This window comes from Pan troglodytes, chromosome 14 (assembly GCF_028858775.2).
Source record: "Pan troglodytes isolate AG18354 chromosome 14, NHGRI_mPanTro3-v2.0_pri, whole genome shotgun sequence".
In the NCBI taxonomy this organism is placed as follows: domain Eukaryota; kingdom Metazoa; phylum Chordata; class Mammalia; order Primates; family Hominidae; genus Pan; species Pan troglodytes.
In genome coordinates, this window is record NC_072412.2 from 79,611,361 (window position 1) to 79,631,699 (window position 20,339).

General features: G+C 37.7%; 1 protein-coding gene across 11 annotated transcripts in view; it reads right to left on the bottom strand.

The window, feature by feature from the left end:
- The window catches only part of KLF12 (KLF transcription factor 12), a 620,046-nt gene that overhangs the window by 243,651 nt on the left and 356,056 nt on the right, over positions 1-20,339 (bottom strand). For 7 of the 11 annotated variants that reach the window (XM_054665368.2, XM_054665370.2, XM_016925371.4 and 4 more), the window contains exon 3: positions 14,418-14,507. The exons of 3 other annotated variants lie outside the window; for them this stretch is intronic. In XM_054665368.2, the coding sequence (XP_054521343.1) occupies positions 14,418-14,507 (90 nt within the window). Of the gene's footprint in view, positions 1-9,523; positions 9,698-14,417; positions 14,508-20,339 lie in introns of all 11 variants that reach the window. One more of the 11 variants, XM_063792199.1, reaches the window with a different exon arrangement.

The following is a 20,339-nucleotide window of genomic DNA, read 5'->3' on the forward strand; positions in this document are numbered from 1 at the left end:
AGAATCCCCTCCGTATAGTTTAAGTGGATAGAGACACTTTTTCAAATATCAGCTCAGAAATCTCAGTACATCAGAGAATCAGCCAGGAACAACATGGGTGGGGCAAAGCGCAAGCACACTAGGTCTGCTCCAGTAAAAATACCACTGCTGCCACCTCCAAGTGTGTGGTGCCAGAAATGTCACAGCCTCTGCCACAACGCCGTTAAGTCCTAACCATTGCACTTGCCCAAACAGCTGTTCTGTGTGCAGGCAGCCTTACATTGCTCCCTTCTGCATCCCTTTTATGCATGGTACAGCAGATGGGCAACATGTCCATATCCTAGCAGCAAGAGAGTCTAGGAGATGCAGATGAAAAAATAAAGATTCTATCTTGGGAGGACTGGAATCACAACACAAGAAAGTAACGAAATGTCAAGATGATAAATAAAAGATGTCAGGCAATCACAAAAGGCCACTACACACCCTGATCACAAGCAGGCTGACAGGTTCTGAGAAATAAAGTCAGCTATATAAAGTAGGGTCAGATTATATAGGTGCAACTGCATTTGAAAACAATTTACTCTGTCCAATAAAGGCCATAGGTCTCTTACAATAGCAAGACATTGTTTAGGGAATAATGTAAAGATGATTGGTTCAAAAATTGCAAGTGCCAGAAACTTGAATTTTTTCCCCACCATTTAGAAATGTTATATCATAAAAGCATAGTCATATGCATCATTTTTTTAAAAAATGCAAATATCTATTAAATAAACTCTATTAAATAAACTGGCCACATCATATGTCATACATTATTTTTGCCTCTTACAGTTTTCTTGTATTTCTTCAAGGATCATTTTTTAAGACAATGGAGACACTGAATGCTAATAATGTTTTATGTTTTTGGAAACAATTTGAATTAAAATACTACATATTAACTAGAAAAGTTTTTTATTCAATTTGGGAAATAGAAAGTTTTTAAAAAACCATCATTCATTTAACTGTCACAACCATATATGTTTCTGAATAACGTTTGAAATGCTTTCTACAGTAACAATTGTTTTTAGTAGTTCATGTTTAAGGAAAGACACATATGATAAGACATAGTATTTCTGAGTAAAATCCAGAATACAGAATTAAACTCATCTATTTTAAAATGGCAATTATTGGTAAAAGGCAAGTATATAACGGCACCATATCAATGTTTTGATTTTACAGTATAAACAAACAGACTGATAGTACCAATTTTTTCCTGATAAAGTAATAAAGCACAGCATTACTTTGGAGCATCATTAATGTTAAATCTTTTTTCAACATCTATGTGAATAACTGGAAACATTTTTTTTTTTTTTTTTTTTTTTTGAGACGGAGTTTCGCTCATTGCCCAGGCTGGAGTGCAATGGCGCGATCTCGGCTCACAACATCCTTCAGGTTAAAGCAATTCTCCTACCTCAGACTCCTGAGTAGCTAGGATTACAGGCATGTGCCACCATGTCTCGCTAACTTTTTGTATTTTTAGTAGAGATGGTGTTTCTCCATGTTGGTCAGGCTGGTCTCAAACTCCCAACCTCAGGTGATCCACCCGCCTCGGCCTCCCAAAGTGCTCGCATTACAGGCATGAGCCACTGCCCTAGCCCCATATTTTAATTTTCAAATCTGAAATATTTTACATCACAAAACTCAGGAGAAATGCAGATTAACAACAAATGCAATGGCAGTTACTTTTTGATTACTTGACGTATTGTGTACTATGCTAAGTATTATGTATACAATTTCACTTATTCTTGCTGAATTCATACATTTTATTATACCTGAATTTAAACAGAAAAATGTTTTACATAGCTCTCAGACACATTTCTACAGCTCAAAAACACTGCATAGAAATGTGAATATACCCAAGGGCAATAATCCAAAGAAGATTAAGGCAAAATCTCTATTTATATATATTTATGTTAGTATAGAAGTCAGAAGCTACTATGGCAAATAAAATTTGAGGAGAAGAGCAAATTTAGCATAGACATGCAATGTCAATGGAAAGACATAACTGTCTCTATATCTATCTTCTAACTTGATAAAACGACATCCATTAAGGGTTTTGATGATGATGTCTATGAAAATAATGTTACTTTGCAAAATTGCTGATGGTGAAAGAATGTTAAATTTTCAACACTATGTAAGTTTTCATGAGTATAATGCTGATTGGGGAAAAATATAATCTTGAAAATATATCTATGATCAGAACCAGCAGCCCCTGCACTGTTTATAGAAAATGCTTCACCTCAAATACTTTGCTTTTTTTTTTTTTTTTACCATTTACAATACATTGACTATTTTTAAGTAGTCTGAATACTCATCTTTTATATGAAATTTATAACAAAACTTCAAGCAACCCAGAAGGCTCATTCTACTACCTTGTTAGAGCTGACTTAGCTAAGGGAGGCTCAAGGTTTTAAATGCACAGTTGCATTAATTTATTTCAAGTTAAAAATAAAGTGTATAACCACAGTTAAAAAAAAAAGAAATTCCTTCTTTATCTGAATTTTAAAGAAACAAGACTGCCTTATTTAGCAGATAAAGGCTTTAAAGAGTGAATAATCTCAATTATTATCTTCATGAATTTACTGAAAAAGATATAATTAGTTATGACAAGAATATGGCAATGAAATTGGAGTTTGAGAGTTAAAATCAGTCATAGAGACTATGAGTCACCTTGAACATTACAGTTCATTTAAGATAGATGAGAAGAAGTTCATATTTCCTTATGACACTTTCTTGGCATTTTCTTAAGACAACAGAAAGGACTGACCAATGACACTGAACACAGTTTCCTTCTTCTGTAGCCACAGATATGATCACCTAGTAAGACATGAAACAGATCAAAATTGTCACCAGGTCGAATGCCTTCAGAGCACAGCATTTTCCTCAGTGATGATTCTCTGACATAATTTGTAAAGAAAACAAAACAAAACAAAAACCTGTTGACATCTTTATTGTTACATTGGTTTCTCAAAACACTAGGGGAGTTTTCTAGAAGGTGAATCTAATATGTGGTGTCAGTTCTGCTCAATCTATTGATTTCAAAAATTGATAGACACACAGTGAAATAGAATTTTGCCCATGTGGTGACCAGGGATTACGTTTGCCCATTAAGTAAATACAAACATTATTTTATATAAAACAAACATATCTTATGTAGTAAAATATTTTTTAATCCTATGAAATTAAGGTGAAAGAGTGATTCAAAAGAGTTCACATTTACTGTAGGATACTGCATAAAAGGCTCTGTGACTCTAGGCAAATTTGCATTTACTGGGGTACTGAACAAAAACTTTTCACAAGATCTATATTAGATTCTTCTTACACATCAGTATTTTAGTAGGAATTATGTCTGATATCAGATCATGTCCAATGTGATAACTAGTTACAATGATCAAAACCAAGTTACAAAGACAAATACCCTGCAATAATGAAAAGACTGATTCACAAGACAACTACAGTTCAGTGCCTGTTACTTACTTGTTGTGTGATCTTACATGCATATCATCTCTGCAACTTTATTTACTAATAAAAACAATATTACATCTACTCAAAGGATTACTAAGGCAGACAAGCACATGAAACTATTATGTTCTCTTAATGAATTGACATCCTTATTATGAGATGCTCAATTTTATCTCTGGTTATATTATTGTTCTGAGGCCTACTTTGATATGAATACAGGGCACCAACATTTTGGTTTTGCTGTTATTTAGTGTTTGCATAACGTATCTTTTTCTATCCTTTTACTTTTTATCTTAAAACAATGTTCACCACAGAATTATTATGTTCCAGGAAGAAAGTTTTCTAAACTATTAATAGCTTTTATTTCAAGATGTGATCATGTCTTCTAATTTCTCTTGATAGGTTTTTTTATAGATATTTAAACTTTTCTAAAATAAAATGTTATCAGACATAAGAATTCCAGTTTCTGATCTGAGGACAGGCCTTGTACACAGGCAATCAACAGGACTGGCATGGCTAAACACGAATAGTCTCACCTTTCATATGAAACTTCTTCCTCTAGAGTTACAAGAAGGATGCTGTCAAAGCCAAAATTCATCTAAGTTTTCATTCTAAGTATAAGGAAGGCCATATACTCACACATGGTTGCTGCTATAACAAACAGATTTCTTAAAAATCACTGCCCCTTTGAACTATACAAAGCAATCTGCTCAAGTCTCCCCTTAGCCAGTTTAGTAATCCATATTTGCTCTCCTATACAGTTATAAATCCGAAGCCCTCTGGTTCAAAAAATGTTTTTTTTTTAATTCTTAATTGTGGTAAAGAACATATAACATAAAATTTACCCTCTTAACCATTTTTAAGTGTACAACTCAGTAGTGTTAACTATATTCACAACGCTGTATAACAGATGTCTAGAGCTTTTTTCATCTTACAAAACTGAAACTCTATACTCACAGGACAACTCCCTATTTCCCTCTCCCCCAACACCTGGCAACTTCATTCTACTGTCGAAGATTTTGACTACTCTAGATTCTATCCTTTGATTACTCTAGAATGTACCATCTTGCTATCTGTACTCTGTTCCTTTTGCCTTTTCTTCTTTTAGATAAATTGAGGGGTTTTTTTGCAGTGTTTCTGGTTCATCTCCACTATTGGTCCTGACAACTGTATCTGGTTGTTTTGTGTGGGTGGTTGCTCTAGAATTTACAACATAAGGCTTTATCACAAGTTATCACTTACGACTTACTGACCTACCTTCAAATAATACCATACCACTTCACAAGTGGTGGGAGAACTCTACCTATACTTCCTTCCATAACCCTGCCCTGTGCTGTCGTTACTACTCATTTTCATTCAATATGTCACGAACTCCACCATGCATTGTTATATTTGCTTTCAGCAGTCAACTGTCTTTTAAAAAGATTTTTAAATTCTTTTACATTGACCCATATGTTTACCATTACTCATTTCCTGTATAAATCTAAATTCCTACCTATTATCCGTTTCTTTCTGCCTGCAATTTCTTTCTTCTTTCCTGACTGATTTCAGATAAGAAGACTGATTTATCTTCCTTCATGTGTAAGGTGTATTTTTTGCCCCCGGCTGCTTTTAAGACTATGTCCTTCATTACTTGTTTCCAGCAATTTGATTATTATGTGTTTTAGTGCCATTTATTCTGCTTGGGGCTCATTAAACTTCCTGGGATTTGTGAGTTTATAGTTTCCATCCCATCTGAACAATGTTTAGCTTTTTTTCTTCAAATATTTTTTTCTGATCTCCCTCTTCTTAAAAGTCCAATTGTATGTATAAGCAACTTGCTATTGTTCCACAGCTGCTTACTGAAGCTCTGTTTTTATCTTAAGCCTCTATTTCTTTTCTCTCTCTGCTTTGTGCTTTATTTTGGATAGGTTTTTATTATTTATTTATTTATTTATTTATCTATTTATTTTGAGACAGATGCAGTCTTGCTTTGTCGTCCAGGCTGTAGAGCAGTGGCACGATCTCAGCTTATTGCACCCTCCACCTCCCGGGCTCGAGTGAGTCTCCTGCCTCAGCCTCTTGAGTAGCTGGGATTATAGGCATGAGCCACAACGCCTGGCTAATTTTTGTATTTTTTTATTTTTTAGTAGAGACAGGGTTTTGCCATGTTGGCCAAGCTGGTCTCGAACTCCTGACCTCAAGTGACCCACATACCTCGGCCTCCCAAAGTGCTGGGATTACAGGCATGAGCCATCGTGCCCGGCCTACTTTGGATAGTTTTTATTGCTACGTATTCAGACATTGATCTTTTCTTCTGCAGTATCTATTAATGTCATCCACTGTATTTTAAAAATTTTAAATACAGTATGATATGGTTTGGAAGTTTTTTTCCCCTTCAAATCTCATGTTGAAATGCGACCTCCAATGTTAGAGGTGGGCCTAGGGAGAGGTGTTTGGGTCATGGGGGCGGATCCCTCATTAATAGCTTGGTGTTGTCTTCATGGTAATGAATGCGTTCTCACTCTGAGTTCACAAGTTGTTATCCTGGCACCAGCTCCCTCTCACCACATGATGCACAAGCTCCCACTTTGCTTTCTGCCATGATTTATTTATTTATTTATTTTTGAGACAGAGTCTCGTGTTGCTCAGGCTGGTGTGCAGTGATGGGATCTTGGCTTACTGCAACCTCCACCTCCCGAGCTCAAGCAATCCTCCCACCTCAACCTCCGGAGTAGCTGGGACTACAGGCAAGTGTCACCATGCCTGGCTAATTTTTGTATTTTTTGTAGAAATGGGGTTTCACCACATTGTCCAGGTTAGTCTTGAACTCCTGCGCTCAAGTGATCCACCTCCCTTGGGATCACAGGCGTGAGCACTTGGCCTCAGGTATTTCTTTACAGCAATGCAAAAACAGACATACGTGGTGTATGTTTCATCTGTTTAATTTTTTATCTTTTTGTACCTTCCATTTCTCTTCTCATCATTTTCATGTTTTCCTTCACATTTGTGAGCATATAAGATACAAAATAGATGTTTTAAGATCTTTGCCAATTATTTGTCATTTCTGGATGTGTTTCTATTGATTCATTTTTAAAACTTGGTTATAAGTTCTATTTTCCTGCTTCTTTGTACATCTAGTAATTTTGATCGGATGCCAGACATTGTGATTTTTACATCATTCAGCACTAGATCGTGTATTCTTTGGAGTGCATTTTTGTTCTGGTATACAGCTGAGTGACTTGCAGATCAGTTCGGTCCTTTCAATGCTTGTTTCTAAGGCTTGTTAGGGTAGGTCCAGAGCAGTCTATTCCAGGACTAAGGGCCACTAAGCTGTGACCCTTCCAAGCCCTCTTCCCAATGCCTCACATATGAAGAGGTCTCTCCACCCTGATTTCTGTCAGCTTTATGTGAGCTCCAAGAATTGTTCAACCTACTGCTGTATGGCCGACCTTTCCTTGCCTTCCTCAATACACAGGAAGATAAGTACTCACCAAACCCTTTAGTGGGCCCCTCTGGAGATCTCCAGAGCTCTCTCTTTGTGCAATTCCCTCCTCTACAGTATTCTTCTCACAAACTAGTTGTCCTAACTTCTCCAAATACCAAACCCTGTCTGCTTAGCTCAGTGAGACAGCGAGGCCCTGTTTGGGTTCTTCCTCCCTGCTTTGCCACCTGGAAGTTACCTCCAAGCAGTAAGCTGAGGCCACTGTAGAGTTCATCACGTTTTCTGCTCTCCTCTCAAGGACCATCGCTTGTTGTCCAATATGTGAAAAAACATCTCTTATTTCGTCTAAGTTTCTAGTTGTTCATGGCGGGAGTCAATTCCCACAAGAGTTAATCCTTCGTGGTCAGAAGCAAAACTCCTCTAAAGGTTAAACAGGATATTTTGGCCGGGTGCAGTGGCTCAGGCCTATAATCCCAACCCTTTGGGAGGCAAAGGCAGGCGGATCACGAGGTCAGAAGATCGAGACCATCCTGGTCAACATGGTGAAACCCCATCTCTACTAAAAATACAAAAATTAGCCAGGCATGGTGGCGTGTACTTATAATCCCAGTTACTTGGGAGGCTGAGGCAGGAGAATCGCTTGAACCCGGGAGGTGGAGCTTGCAGTGAGCTGAGATCGTGCCACTGTACTCCAGCCTGGCGACAGAGCGAGACTCCATCTCAAAAAAAAAATAAAAAATAAAAAAGGATATTTTTTGTGATGCACTTTATAAACTCTGAACCGGTATGCAAACATTAGCTCAAGAAAACACATCTACAGAGAAAACACGCTTGATGGTCCAGATTTTTTTAAAAAAATTCTTCCACAAAGACAAGGAGACAATGCAGACCATGATCTTGTAGAAGCTGAAATATTCTGGAAAGGTTAATTTGCCTGAAATCAAAATGCTCAAATTACTCAGAGCATTTAATTTCCTTAAGAAATATTCCTTTTTACAAAGCACTGACCCTATAAAAATGCAAATAACTCTTGGAAAGGACACTTTACATTCTCTTCAACTAATGAGACTGTGGTTAGAACTGGTCATCTGTTGGTACCTTGAACCATTACAGCACCATCAGAGCGCAGGGACATCTGGATTGTGGGTGGCAGGAGAATGAAGTTGAAAGAGAAAGTACATGGCTAAAGGGAAGAAGGGCAGAATTCTCAACTTCATAGCTTTGCCCAGGGCAGGCCCTGAGGGAAAGGATTTGTCTGCCTGCTACATTTCCCTTGGGTGCTATCTGTAATTACTATCACAGCTCATTGATTTTCAATTCCTTGTATTAATATATTTATTGGCCATTCTGACATATTAAAATCAGTCTAACTCTGCATCTTTAGTGGAGGATACCTCTTCTTAAAATAGGAGTTTTGCAAGAGCAGATATTTCTTTCTGCTTAAAAAAAAAAATGGTCTTCTCACATTAGCCATAACACAGCAACTGCAAATGTTTTTCTTTGAAGCCAGGTAGTGACATGCAAAGATTTCACTACAGATCAAAAGATCTCAAGCAGCAGGTCATCAGAGAATATTAAATGATAAGCAAACTCGTATTTCCAAGATAATTCTACCAATTTAGTCAAACGCTGGCCCCTGTTCCACAGCAGGAGAGGGAATAATGAGCCCCTGGTTAAAGGGTAATGCAAGTGGCATTTTTAATAATGCCCTTTTTTCACTTCTGATAAAGTCATTAAAGTAACACTGTCTTACTACGCCTTTACGCACAGATGTACACTAGATCATTAGTGTAAAATTAAATAGGTTTACTGAGGAAAAAAGTTAGGCTAATTGTTGGGTTTTTTCCCTCTAATGCTACTGAATTTTAATGTAATTTATTTCCTGCGTTAAGTAAACATTCCATAGCACATTTCCAGGTTCAGCTACAATACCTGCACCCGTCTATATTTCTTTATTAAGCCTAACGACTGGAGTCTTTTTCAAAAAAGCACCCATCTCCAAATCCTCTCAATTCCAGTGTGGCAAACAGCCTCTCACTTACAACAAATAGCACATGAATGAATCACCATTTATTGAGCCCTGCCGATTCATAAGCTCCTGTGCTGAGATGATGAGGAATAACAAGAAACATAAAGCATAAGCTCTGCTCTTAAGGAAGTTACATTACAGCTGACTTCATGATGCTAGTCAGCTCTTTGCGATATAGGAATAGCTTCAACACCTTGTTATTAATGTCCTGCAGAATGGTTTCTAAGAGTTACCGCAAGCTGCCTCTAGGGAAAAGACCGAGTCTCCCTTATCCTCTTTTGTTCTGCCTCTAAAATGAGGGAGTGCATAGGAATCTCTGGTCTGGCCAAGGTGGATATTTCCTGGTAGTTAAGGCATGGAGTATTGACGTGATTCTACACTTGTCTGCGGCAATGCCTGCACCCTTTCTAGCTACATGGCTATGGCAAAGAGGCATTAGGCTCGCTTCCCCAAGGGTAACAGAAAGGAATCTGTCTTCCACTCAATTACTGACTGCTTAGAGGACTTAAAATGAGCAAAACACCCAATCTCTTTCCCTGTTTCTGCCACACTATTGCCGCTCTTCTCTGCCGGCCCACGGATCAGAACTGTACCTGGTTCTACAGGAGAGAAGAGAGGCAGGATAACCAATGGCTTCAACACCCTTGCAGTTAGTGTAGACACTCAGGTCAGCTCCTTCCCCGCGGCAGATTCCTCAGACTTAGGAAATAAACAGTGAGGGTGACTAAGAAATGTTGCTTTCAGGTCTCCCTCTGAGTCCTCTGCACCTATGTAGTTTTCAAAAATATTTTTATTTAGAGAGCTCATCTTTTCTTTTTAAAACATTTTAATTTAAAGAATTTCAAATACACAAAATTGGGCAGAATAAACTATTTTCATTTTTTTGGTTCCATGATTCTGTTTTTATTCTGTTATTGACATTATTTTTTGTGTTCCATTATTTCACATAATAAACTCTAATCAGAATTTGAAACATTCTTCCAGATATGCTTAAATAAAAATTCAAATTAAAAAAAGGGTTCTAATTTCAGATCTACCTACCCTATGCCTACTTGGAGAATTATGAATTAACATAGATGTTGAAATCTCTACTAGATACTTCATGAGGATTGCAGCAACATAAACGAAAGTAATAGGGCCTTTTTCTCCTGTTTTTCTTCAAAAGGAGAACACTGACTCAGCACCCACCAAAGGCAGGCAGGCTCCTGTGAAGATGGGTGGTTAATTCCATCTTCCAGGTGAGTAGGATTAGAGGAGAGAGACTAAGCATGACCCACACAGCTGGTACCAGGCTGAATACCATCTGAACTCAGGTCTTTCTCACTTTGAAGTCTGTGAATTTACACTTCCATACACAGGAAGCTTCACTGCAGTAAGACTCTTAAATGCATAAATAGAAAGGCTCTGTCTCACCCCTTGTTCCTCACCAGGATCATAGAATGGCAGACTTCACCCGGGAGAGAAGCCCTCATCTCCAGCACCCCCACTGTATGGTTGAGGGCATAGAGGCCTGGAGATAGAAAATAACTTCCCAATGTCATTCCAGCTGGTGAACTGCAGGGCCAGGAATAAAATCACATAGTATATCTCTGGGGCAGTATCCTCTATATACTACCTTATCTCTGGGTGTGATAGTTCTAATACTCTTCTTGTTTCAGTCCTTTGCTTAGTAACATGTTAGAACATCCAAAGGCTAACAGCATTTGGGAAGCTCTTGTAACAGCAGGACGCACGCACCAAAGTCACAGACAAAGTCATTCAAGCACTCCTTGCTGTGCCCCTGAAGCGTATCACAAGAGCACATGCCCTTCCTAGAGGCTGCCAGCAGCATGTGCTGTGTTACCGACAAGCAAGAAAACCGAAGTCACATTTCAGGTGACTGCAATAATTATCTACCTAGCTTTCACTTAACTAAAAATGCAAGAGTCAGAGAACTCCAAACAGAAGGCACACAGAGGTGGTGCCCATATGCTACCACACCTATCCAGTTCACATAGCTACGAGATGAGGACTCCTGTCACCAATGAGAATGCGTATTTCCAATATTTACAATTTTGATTTTTATGTTCACAATAACCCTATGACATAGAGCAGGTTGACAATTATCTATTGACTGGTTTTATATTTTTCACCATGCTAATTATAATGCCCAGACAAGCTGAATAAATAATGTATTCACCACGTGCCAGAAACTATAAGAGATACAAACCAGAAATATAAGAAATAGTCCTTGTCCTCTAGGAGTTTACACTCTGATTGAAGACACATGACCACATACACACAGCATAAATCTCATTAAGAGAATGAGGCAAGGCAGCCAGAACTTTTCACAGAAGAGATGCAGGCCTGTTCCCAGTCTGTCTTTAACCTCTGAAATGTGCTCCTCAGGTCCTGAATTCCTTGGAGGGGTGGGGAGACATGCAGAGCCCACCTGACAGCAGAAGACCTAAAGGACTCTTTATAACACGCAGCAGAGAACAACTACATGCCTTTCTGGTGCACTGAAACACAAGGGCATGTAGAGTAGCATATCTTTAAAATGCTGTGTGCAGCCTGAGATAAATACCAACTTTTCTTCACCAAAAGATTGAGATTAGTATCTATTTCTTAAAGACAGAGTACCAAAACTAGGTTTTTCAGAGTGATTATACATTCCAACCAATGTACCACCTTCAGGCTTTCTTCAAGCTTTCTCATTCATTGTTGTGACACAGACAAGTTTCTATCACTTTTTGTTCATTGTTAACTAACATGTCTCATCTTTTTCAAAAGTCCATAATCAGCTGGGCATGGTGGCACATGTCTATAACCCCAGCTACTTGAGAGGCTTATGCAGGAGGATCACTTGAACCCAAGACTTTGAGTCCAGCCCGGGCAACATAGCAAGCAAAACTCTATGTCGTAAAAAATAGATAAATAAATGCCCATAATTATACATGTGACTGTAATTATTTATTGAAATTTCACTAATGTGTTTTTCTTACAAAGAATTAAACTTCAACCAGCCTTTAAGTCATAAATGAGGAAGTCATGAAATATTCAAAATTCTGGCTCTCCTTATCTAAAAATAGTTCTAAGATTCTGAACATTATATGGTATATAACACCCAACGCATCTTCTCAATGAAAAACCCAGCAAAGTGGCCAAAAATGGAAGTCACCAAAATTCTAGACTTTGTTTCAAACAAGAGTTGATTTAAAGCATTACAAAATTGTTAAAATTATCGTATTCTAATAGAGTTAAATCATTATACATTTCATTAAACACTACAGGCTGATTCTCTTGAAGCTTTGCTACAAAAGAGAATGAAATTGTATCTGTCATATATTTAAGAGGTACACATAAACCCAAAGGAAAAAAAAAAGTTCTATTTCCCTCCAACATGCACAATCTAAATAAGAGTTAAAATACCAACATCAGCTCCATTCACAAGGAGGAAAATCGATTTTCATGAACAGGCATTAGGCAATACCTATGAACCCACAACTTTTCATGTCCCTATCTAAGGACAAAAAAAATGCTTTCTATAAATAATGTGACATGGGGTTCTTATTTACACTGCAAAACTGCTGGGAACAGTGGCTTTTGTTTTTTGTGCACCTAAATATTTCAGGTAGACCTTACCTTGAAACCAAAAAATAAAGGGGAAAGAACTATATGGATATTGTTAAAGATTACCAAGACTGGTGACAGCAACCCACTATCCTGGCTTTGACCATTGGTCTGGGGCTAGGTTTCTGACTGGTTTGCTGTAGTTTTTGCCTTCCTCCAACATGCACAGTTTGAACAGATTGTTATTTCAAGTTGAAGAAATTATTGTGAAATACAGACTGCTTTTTCACTTTTTTTTCCCATGAGCAGTGGGAAAAGGCTATCCTTTCTGAATGAGACGCCAGGCTCTATATGAGTTGAGCAGAAGTTTATTTTACTAAACTCATGATAATGCAACTAGATTAAGAAATGAATTAAGAAAACAGAACTCTAAAGAACTAAGACAAATCCTCCCCATGGTTAGGTTAATCAATAAAGGTTAAAACTATCTATAAGGTTTGGAAGATATATACAATTTAACTTAGCGAATCCAGCTAGAAAATCCAGTTGAACACATGACTTTTTCTGAAAGGTTGTCTATACTGAACCAATGTTAGTAATTGCCATGGTCTTCTCCTTCATGATCCTCTACTGCCTGTGTCTTGGGCTGAATCTATTATGAATTGGTCATTATATCACGTATAGGACTGTGGAGTCATGTTATTGGTTGACATACTCCACAAAGTTCATTTCAGAGCTACAAAACTCAACCCAGAACACAGAGGTGAAATGACATCCTCTACCACGATGAGGCTCTGTTCAAACACAGGCTTACACTGAAAAACAGAAATTATATTGAGATGCCACACAGCCCGCTATGTGATGCTCAGGTACACAGAAGTTATTGAAGAGACCCTTTAAATACTACCATCTGGATCCATAACCTTGAATGTTCTCATTATGAAATCCTTTTGGGACATCAATATCCTAACCCTTTGAGTGGGATCCCGGATGTACTCATCCACATTGATTTTTATACTCTAACAGTGAGATTTTATTCACATTTAAAATTTCTTTTGAATGTTCAAGTACAAAACATTGCTAATTTTTAGTTATGATTTTTTAATAAGAGAGACACTGATAAGGTAAAGATTATATATGTATTTATGTCCTTCTATCAGTCACCTGTGCTGCCTCAGTGGTGGTGGTTTAATAAAATAAGTAGCCAACGGGCACTCAGCCACATGAGCAGCACTTTATCTCTTAAAGTTGCCAATGCTGCAACCAATTATCCTGCACTTATGCTCTTAACTAAACCAGTGAAGCCATAAATGTTCATTATAAAATCTATGTCATTAAAAAAATATGCACTCGTAGTCCTTGTATTTTCAGTACCCATAAATGAATTCATTGGTTTGGCTATGTACTGTTAAATAATCTTTCTTTTGCTTTTAGAAATTTTTCAAATTCAGTGACCTCATCAACTATCCCCTAGTACTGCTACAGTAAGAAAGGGCAAGTACAAATGTCAAAAGAGAAACCCATCCAACAAACAGTAATATTCTCATAGCTGTACTTTGTCATTTCCTGATTAGAATCAACCAAACTATGATGACACTGAGGTTATATTCCCACCTTATTTTTTAATACTTCCTCTTTGCTTTGGATTTTTATTAGCTTTTCAAATCATTTACCAATTTAGATATAGCCATATGGTTCTTATAATGTCACTATGCCTTCCAAATTTTAGGACACTATCCCTTCCAAGGAAATAATAGTTGAAGTTGCAAATGGGTACAGATCAACCACAATCTCAGATTTTTGTTTGTTTTAACCTGAGAGAGAAAAGCTTAAGCAAGGGAAACCGTAGAAGTGCTCTGCAAACCTCAGGATGCTCTGCAGAAGAATGCCACTCTCATCAAAAGGAGTGGGGCATTGCTGGAAACTTGTGCTTACCCCTTGTTCAGATTCCAAAAGCTCTGTTTTGACTCTGACTGCCGGCATCCCATCAAGCATTAACATTCTGTTCTCAAAGGTGTTGATATTCTGAGAATAGAAGGGAGAGAGAAAGATTCAGCTCTAAAGCATTCAAAAGAGGACCTCTGGGAGAGTCTTCCCACACTGTAGTACATTTAGTACTGCTAACCTAATTTTTTAAACAATAAAGAATAATTAAATGAGAATATCAGCATAACAAATTATCCCCCTACTCTGAACTTTCATTTGAAATAATGACCAAGCAGTTGAATTAAGCAGTCTGATTCTCTGACCTCTGGGTTGGAGGTCAGACTGTAATAAACTGGAGTATGGAAACCTTACGTTAATTTATATGGGGCTGCAACAATTCATCACACTTTCACAATAGTGGAAGGAAACAGAAGGCAAGTTTTTCTCTTCCCTTAGTTCTGGAAATTGCATTGTGCAAAGATATCCATAAAGGAGAAAATCACATAAAAATTTATAAACTCTCATATTAGTCAAAGCCTAAATCATTTAAAATCAATATAATTCCATACATTTAATTTTTATGTCATGGCAATTCTGGTCAAATGAAAATTTCTACCTATCAACCTCCAAATATCTACTTTAAAAACAACCAACATAAATCTTAGATTAAGAGTGAATTTTTAGGCTGAACTAAATAACAAACAATTATTTGGTCTTTATTCTGGTATATGTTTTGCTCAATTTACCACCTCTTGAAAAGAAAATCTTATTTATATTGTAGCTCAATAACATTTCAAAACACCATTTATAAAAGATTAAATCAAGGTTATTTTCTATGTAATTGTCACCGCCTTGGGGATTTTCTACAGTCAGCAACCCAGGAAGGGAGTCAGAATCACACTTCAGTGCTCGCGTAAGGCCCAAATCAGGCTCATATTTTTAAACATGTTTAGAATGCTAATTTCTCTGTTACATATTGACTCAACTACAAATCTGATAGAACTAAATTTGATTGAGATTTTAGAATGGTTATTTTTACTTAATTACAGAATGTAACCACAGGACACTAAAGTAGTCTTATTAAGAGAAAAAAAAAATCAGTTTCTAAATATTTTGCCTACCTGGTGAAAAAGATAAGTATAATTTCTAAACCTTCAGGTGTTCACCTTTAATATGGTTGCTTTCCTACAAAATAGCAGGTTAAATAAAAACAACTGGGCCAGGCACAGTGGCTCACACCTGTAACCCCAGCACTTTGGGAGGCTGAGGCGGGTGGATCACCTGAGGTCAGGAGTTCGAGACCAGCCTGGCCAACACGGTGAAACCCCGTCTCTACTAAAAATACAAAAATTAGCTGGGCGTGGTGGCAGGCACCTGTAATCCAAGCTACTCGGGAGGCTGAGGCAAGAGAATTACTTGAACCTGGGAGGTGGAGGTTGCAGTGAGCCGAGATCACGCCATTGCACTCCAGCCTGGGGAACAAGAGTGAAACTCCATCTCAAAAATAAATAAATAAAAACGACTCTCCTTTCAACAAATCATAAATTACATGTTCTTATTACCAAATAATACCAACAGAGTGCAGTATAGTGAAACTCTATTTCTCATATTTCTTGACTCTTCTTTTTGTTAAGAAAAATGTTCCAAGAAATAAAACATACAGAGCCTCTTATAAATATTTGCTCCAAGGAATCAACAAAAAAAAAGCAAATTTACTCTGGAGTTAATGAGCATTTAAAAAGTCTACACCACCTAGTCTATTAGGCGATAAAAAGAAGAAAACAAATTACTGTCAATATTATTTCCCTATAAATGTTCAATATTTTCAAAACTGGCAGGATACTTTTTAAAAATGTTTGCTTTTGACTTGTCCCTTTTTTTCAGAATTTTATATCTTAATAGATAATTTAGAGCAGAAGGAACTGTGGTATATTACTGGTGAGCTTGGGTGAGTTGTTCTAAACTTGAAACCCTTTCATGGAGGCCTGTGGGTTGTTTTCACATGGGGCAGGGATCTCAAATCCTAATGTGTCACTGGCTTCCGAGGTTGGCAGCAGCCAGCTTGGCTTACCACCATCCAGTCTCAGGAAAGCCTTCCTGCAGCCGGCCAGCCCTCGACTCTCCGGAGTCTGGCAGCAGCTCTAGGAATCCACCTTAACAAAGCACCCTGTAGGCTGTTTGGCTGGTAGACAATGAAGGATGAGCTGATATTGCTTCCTACCCTGGAGGAGTTCTTGCCCAGATGAGAAGGCAAGAAGATGCCTTATAAGGAAGGCCCAAGCAAAAGAGGAGAAAAGACAAAGAGCGATTCTGGAAAAGCAGATTTAATGAACTGTTAGAATCTGATTAGAGGCTAATGTCCCTTTTAGTGCTTTGTACCAATTTACAGCTGATATACTTTAACTATTTTCCCCACTGGCTGTGATAAACTCATTAGTTTAAAAAATGCAAGCTAACCAGAGTCTTTGAAGTTAAAAACTGATAAATCATAAAAACCTGACTGGGTCTGTGTTCCACTTAACACATTTAAGTATCACTATATATTCATGATGGTTTTTCTTTAAATTTATATTGTTCTTGAATAATTCTACATGCAATAAAGTCAAGATGTACAGTTCAGTTTCACGTACAAGTGAAAAAAATAAAACATTCTCGATTTTTTTAAGAAATCAAGATTTCCTGGAAATCTTTCTATGATTTTCTAGAATCATTCACAGCCACAACTATAATAAACACCATAAATAACAATGTTCACAGCTGGGGAACTAAGCTTCAACTGTTAAACTCTTTCAACTAGTGCAGATTCAATCTGTATATATGCCTGTTGCAAACACATGTGAAGCATATTCAACTCTGCATTCATGGATCTAACCTCAATCCTCATAAACAAAAGCGTTCAGTATCACAGCATGCTCCAAACTATCTAGGAAGGTGTGTGATTTTTATACAACACATGGTAATTACACAGCATTGACAATACAGTCCTTGAAGCAAAATATTGATAGATGTATCTCACTGAGCTAAGATCAGATACATATAATCTCAGATGAATGTAGACTTTAAATATGTACTAGATTCTAATAATCTGGAACTGCTGTCAAACATATCTTGCCATGATCTTAATCAAAACACATTTGCTGTGGAATCAATAGCTCAACTGATTCCTAAGAGATGAATAAAATTACAGTTATCAATTTTAGTAATGTAGTATTCTTTGTATATTTATAACAAACATTTTGATGTTACACAACCCTCAAGAAATACTTTATGTATGCTTATACACTTGTTTCATGAGTGAATTGTTTGAATTAATGAAAAATCATCCATAGAATTTGTTAGTTGGCTGTTAACCAATTCCATGTGCATGGGATGAGAAGGATAATCTTGATATCCCATTTACCAAATATGAATTGGCAACGGCCGGGCGTGGTGGCTCACTCTTGTAATCACAACACTTTGGGAGGCTGAGGTGGGCAGGTAACTTGAGCTCAGGAGTTTGAGACCAGCCTGGCCAACATAGTCAAACTCTGTCTCTACAAAAAATACAAAAATTAGCCAGGCATTGTGGTGGGCGCCTGTAGTATCAGCTACTGAGGAGGCTGAGGCAGAAGAATCGCTTGAACCCGGGAGGCAGAGGTTGCTGTGAGCCAAGATGGTGCCACTGCACTCCAGCCTGAGCGACAGAGGGAGACGGTCTCAAAAAAAAAAAAAAAAAAAAGAGTTGGCAACACAGTCGTCGAGCTGACATTCGCTCTCCCTGTCAAAAACCATATAACCACAACAGTCATTGATCCCAACATCTCAAAATATTCTGAATGTAATGTGCAGCAAGGAAACGGACTGATCTTCAATGACCAGAACTCATAAAAACATACAATGGGGTGACTTTCCAGGTCAACTCCTACAATGTGCCCTCCTAACCTCCCAAGGCAGGTCTTTTCCTTTCTCTCCTCCTGACCTTGACTCATTTTGCACAAATGGAGTAATAAGGAGCTAGCTAGTCAATACTCAACAGTTCTAAGCTTTTAAACAAGGGTTCCTGCCATAAGTCAAAAATAACTGCTGGTATTTGTTTTGCTCTTTGTAAATACAGGAAATATGATATTTTATTGAAATACACATCCACTTTAAATCTTCATGTTCAGCTACAGGTGATGAGAAATAAGAATATGTCGCCCCTGCCCCACATCTACATTATGCTAGACAGTGATGTAAGGGACATAGGAACAGTCAAGATTCACTGCACCAAGTTGGTTGGGACGCTTTCATAGCAGATTCTTTTTTTTTTTTGAGACAGAGTCTCACTCTATCACCCAGGCTGGAGTGCAGTGACACGATCTCAGCTTACTGCAATCTCTGCCTCCCAGGTTCAAGCAATTCTTGTGCCTCAGCATCCCAAGCAGTTGGGATTACAGGCATGCGCCACCACACCTAATTTTTTCTATTTTTTGTAGAGACGGGGTTTCACCTTGTTGGCTAGGCTGGTCTCGAACTCCTGGCCTCAAGTGATCCATCTGCCTTGGCCTCCCAAAGTGCTGGGAATACAGGCATGAGCCACCAGGATGGCATTGCAGATTCTTAAAGGTTTGCAATGCAAGAGTGCCAACTGGTTAAAAGTAACATCCTGTGGGTACCTCTTCCTATAGAAAAAGTATCAGAATCAGATTACAGGTCAATTAGGGGTTTGCATAAAAAAGATTTCTTAGAGAATTCAACTTCTCTCACTTCTACCCTAACAACAACAAACACCAATAACAGCAATTTTTTTCAAGTCCTATTGCAGATGTGCCAGTTCCACTAACAGGTTAACAACTAATTGCAAAACCTTTGCTTATATACAAGCACATCAGTGAATTCCTCCCTCTCTCTGGGTAAGGGTTAACAAACCTAATAGATTGAAATCATGTTTAGGTAATTATTTCAGTTGTCTACTGCCATGCAACAAATCACACAGTGGCATGAAGCAACAGTCATTTTGTCATTATCTTGGTAAAAAAATAATACAGATATTTGCATATTTACTGTGAGCCAGATCATGTGCTAAGAGTTGCGCATATAGCTGCTCATCTAATCCTCACTGCAACCCAAGAGGTTGATGCTGTATTATCTGATGTTGAGGCATCCGAGACATAAGGAGGTTAAATTGCCCAAGCCCACACAATTAGTAAGCAATACAGCTGTACTGAAAACCAGTGAGTGTGACCCCAAGCCAGCACTCTTAATCACCATACTCTATGTACCTACCTGTCCACTCACTCACCTTTCTCTATATCAATATGCACTCCTAATACAATAGAAAAAAAATATGAACACCTTATTGAAGGTCCCAACAGAGACATTGTGGAATCTCAGTAACAGCTCCTCCCTGAGCTGGGCTAATTTAGCTATGGAACTAAATGTGAAACTTGTGGTCACTGGTGAGTAGCAACGATTTGGAGAATCAGTCTCTGGTTTCAAAGCTATTTCAAAGCTATTAATATTTTTTTCCCTTTAAGTCAAGTTTTCCACATATTTTCTTAACTTGATGAGATTATATGTTTCTATCCTAGGAAGATCTCATAATTAATTTAGCAAGTAACTTCATTTGCAGGTTACCCAGCTTTTAAAAAATATTCTTGTCTTTGGTGGCTCACTCAGTATTTTCAAAATGGTTTCATGGCCTTCAATGAAACGCTAACTTCACCTTCTACATTTTATACTCAGGACAGATGCCTCTCAGCATTACATTTAATTTATAATGGCTAAGTGTAAAAACATCCTTTTCTCTACTCACGTATCCTCATGCTGATAACTCAGTTTCATAGAGGGCATATAACTAATCAAAGTACCAGAAGTGGGACAAAATAAACATCCCTTCAAACACAGACTTTGCCATTCTAGCCCAGCCTTTCATCTTACATTCTTTTGCATCTTAGGAGAATGGATATCAAT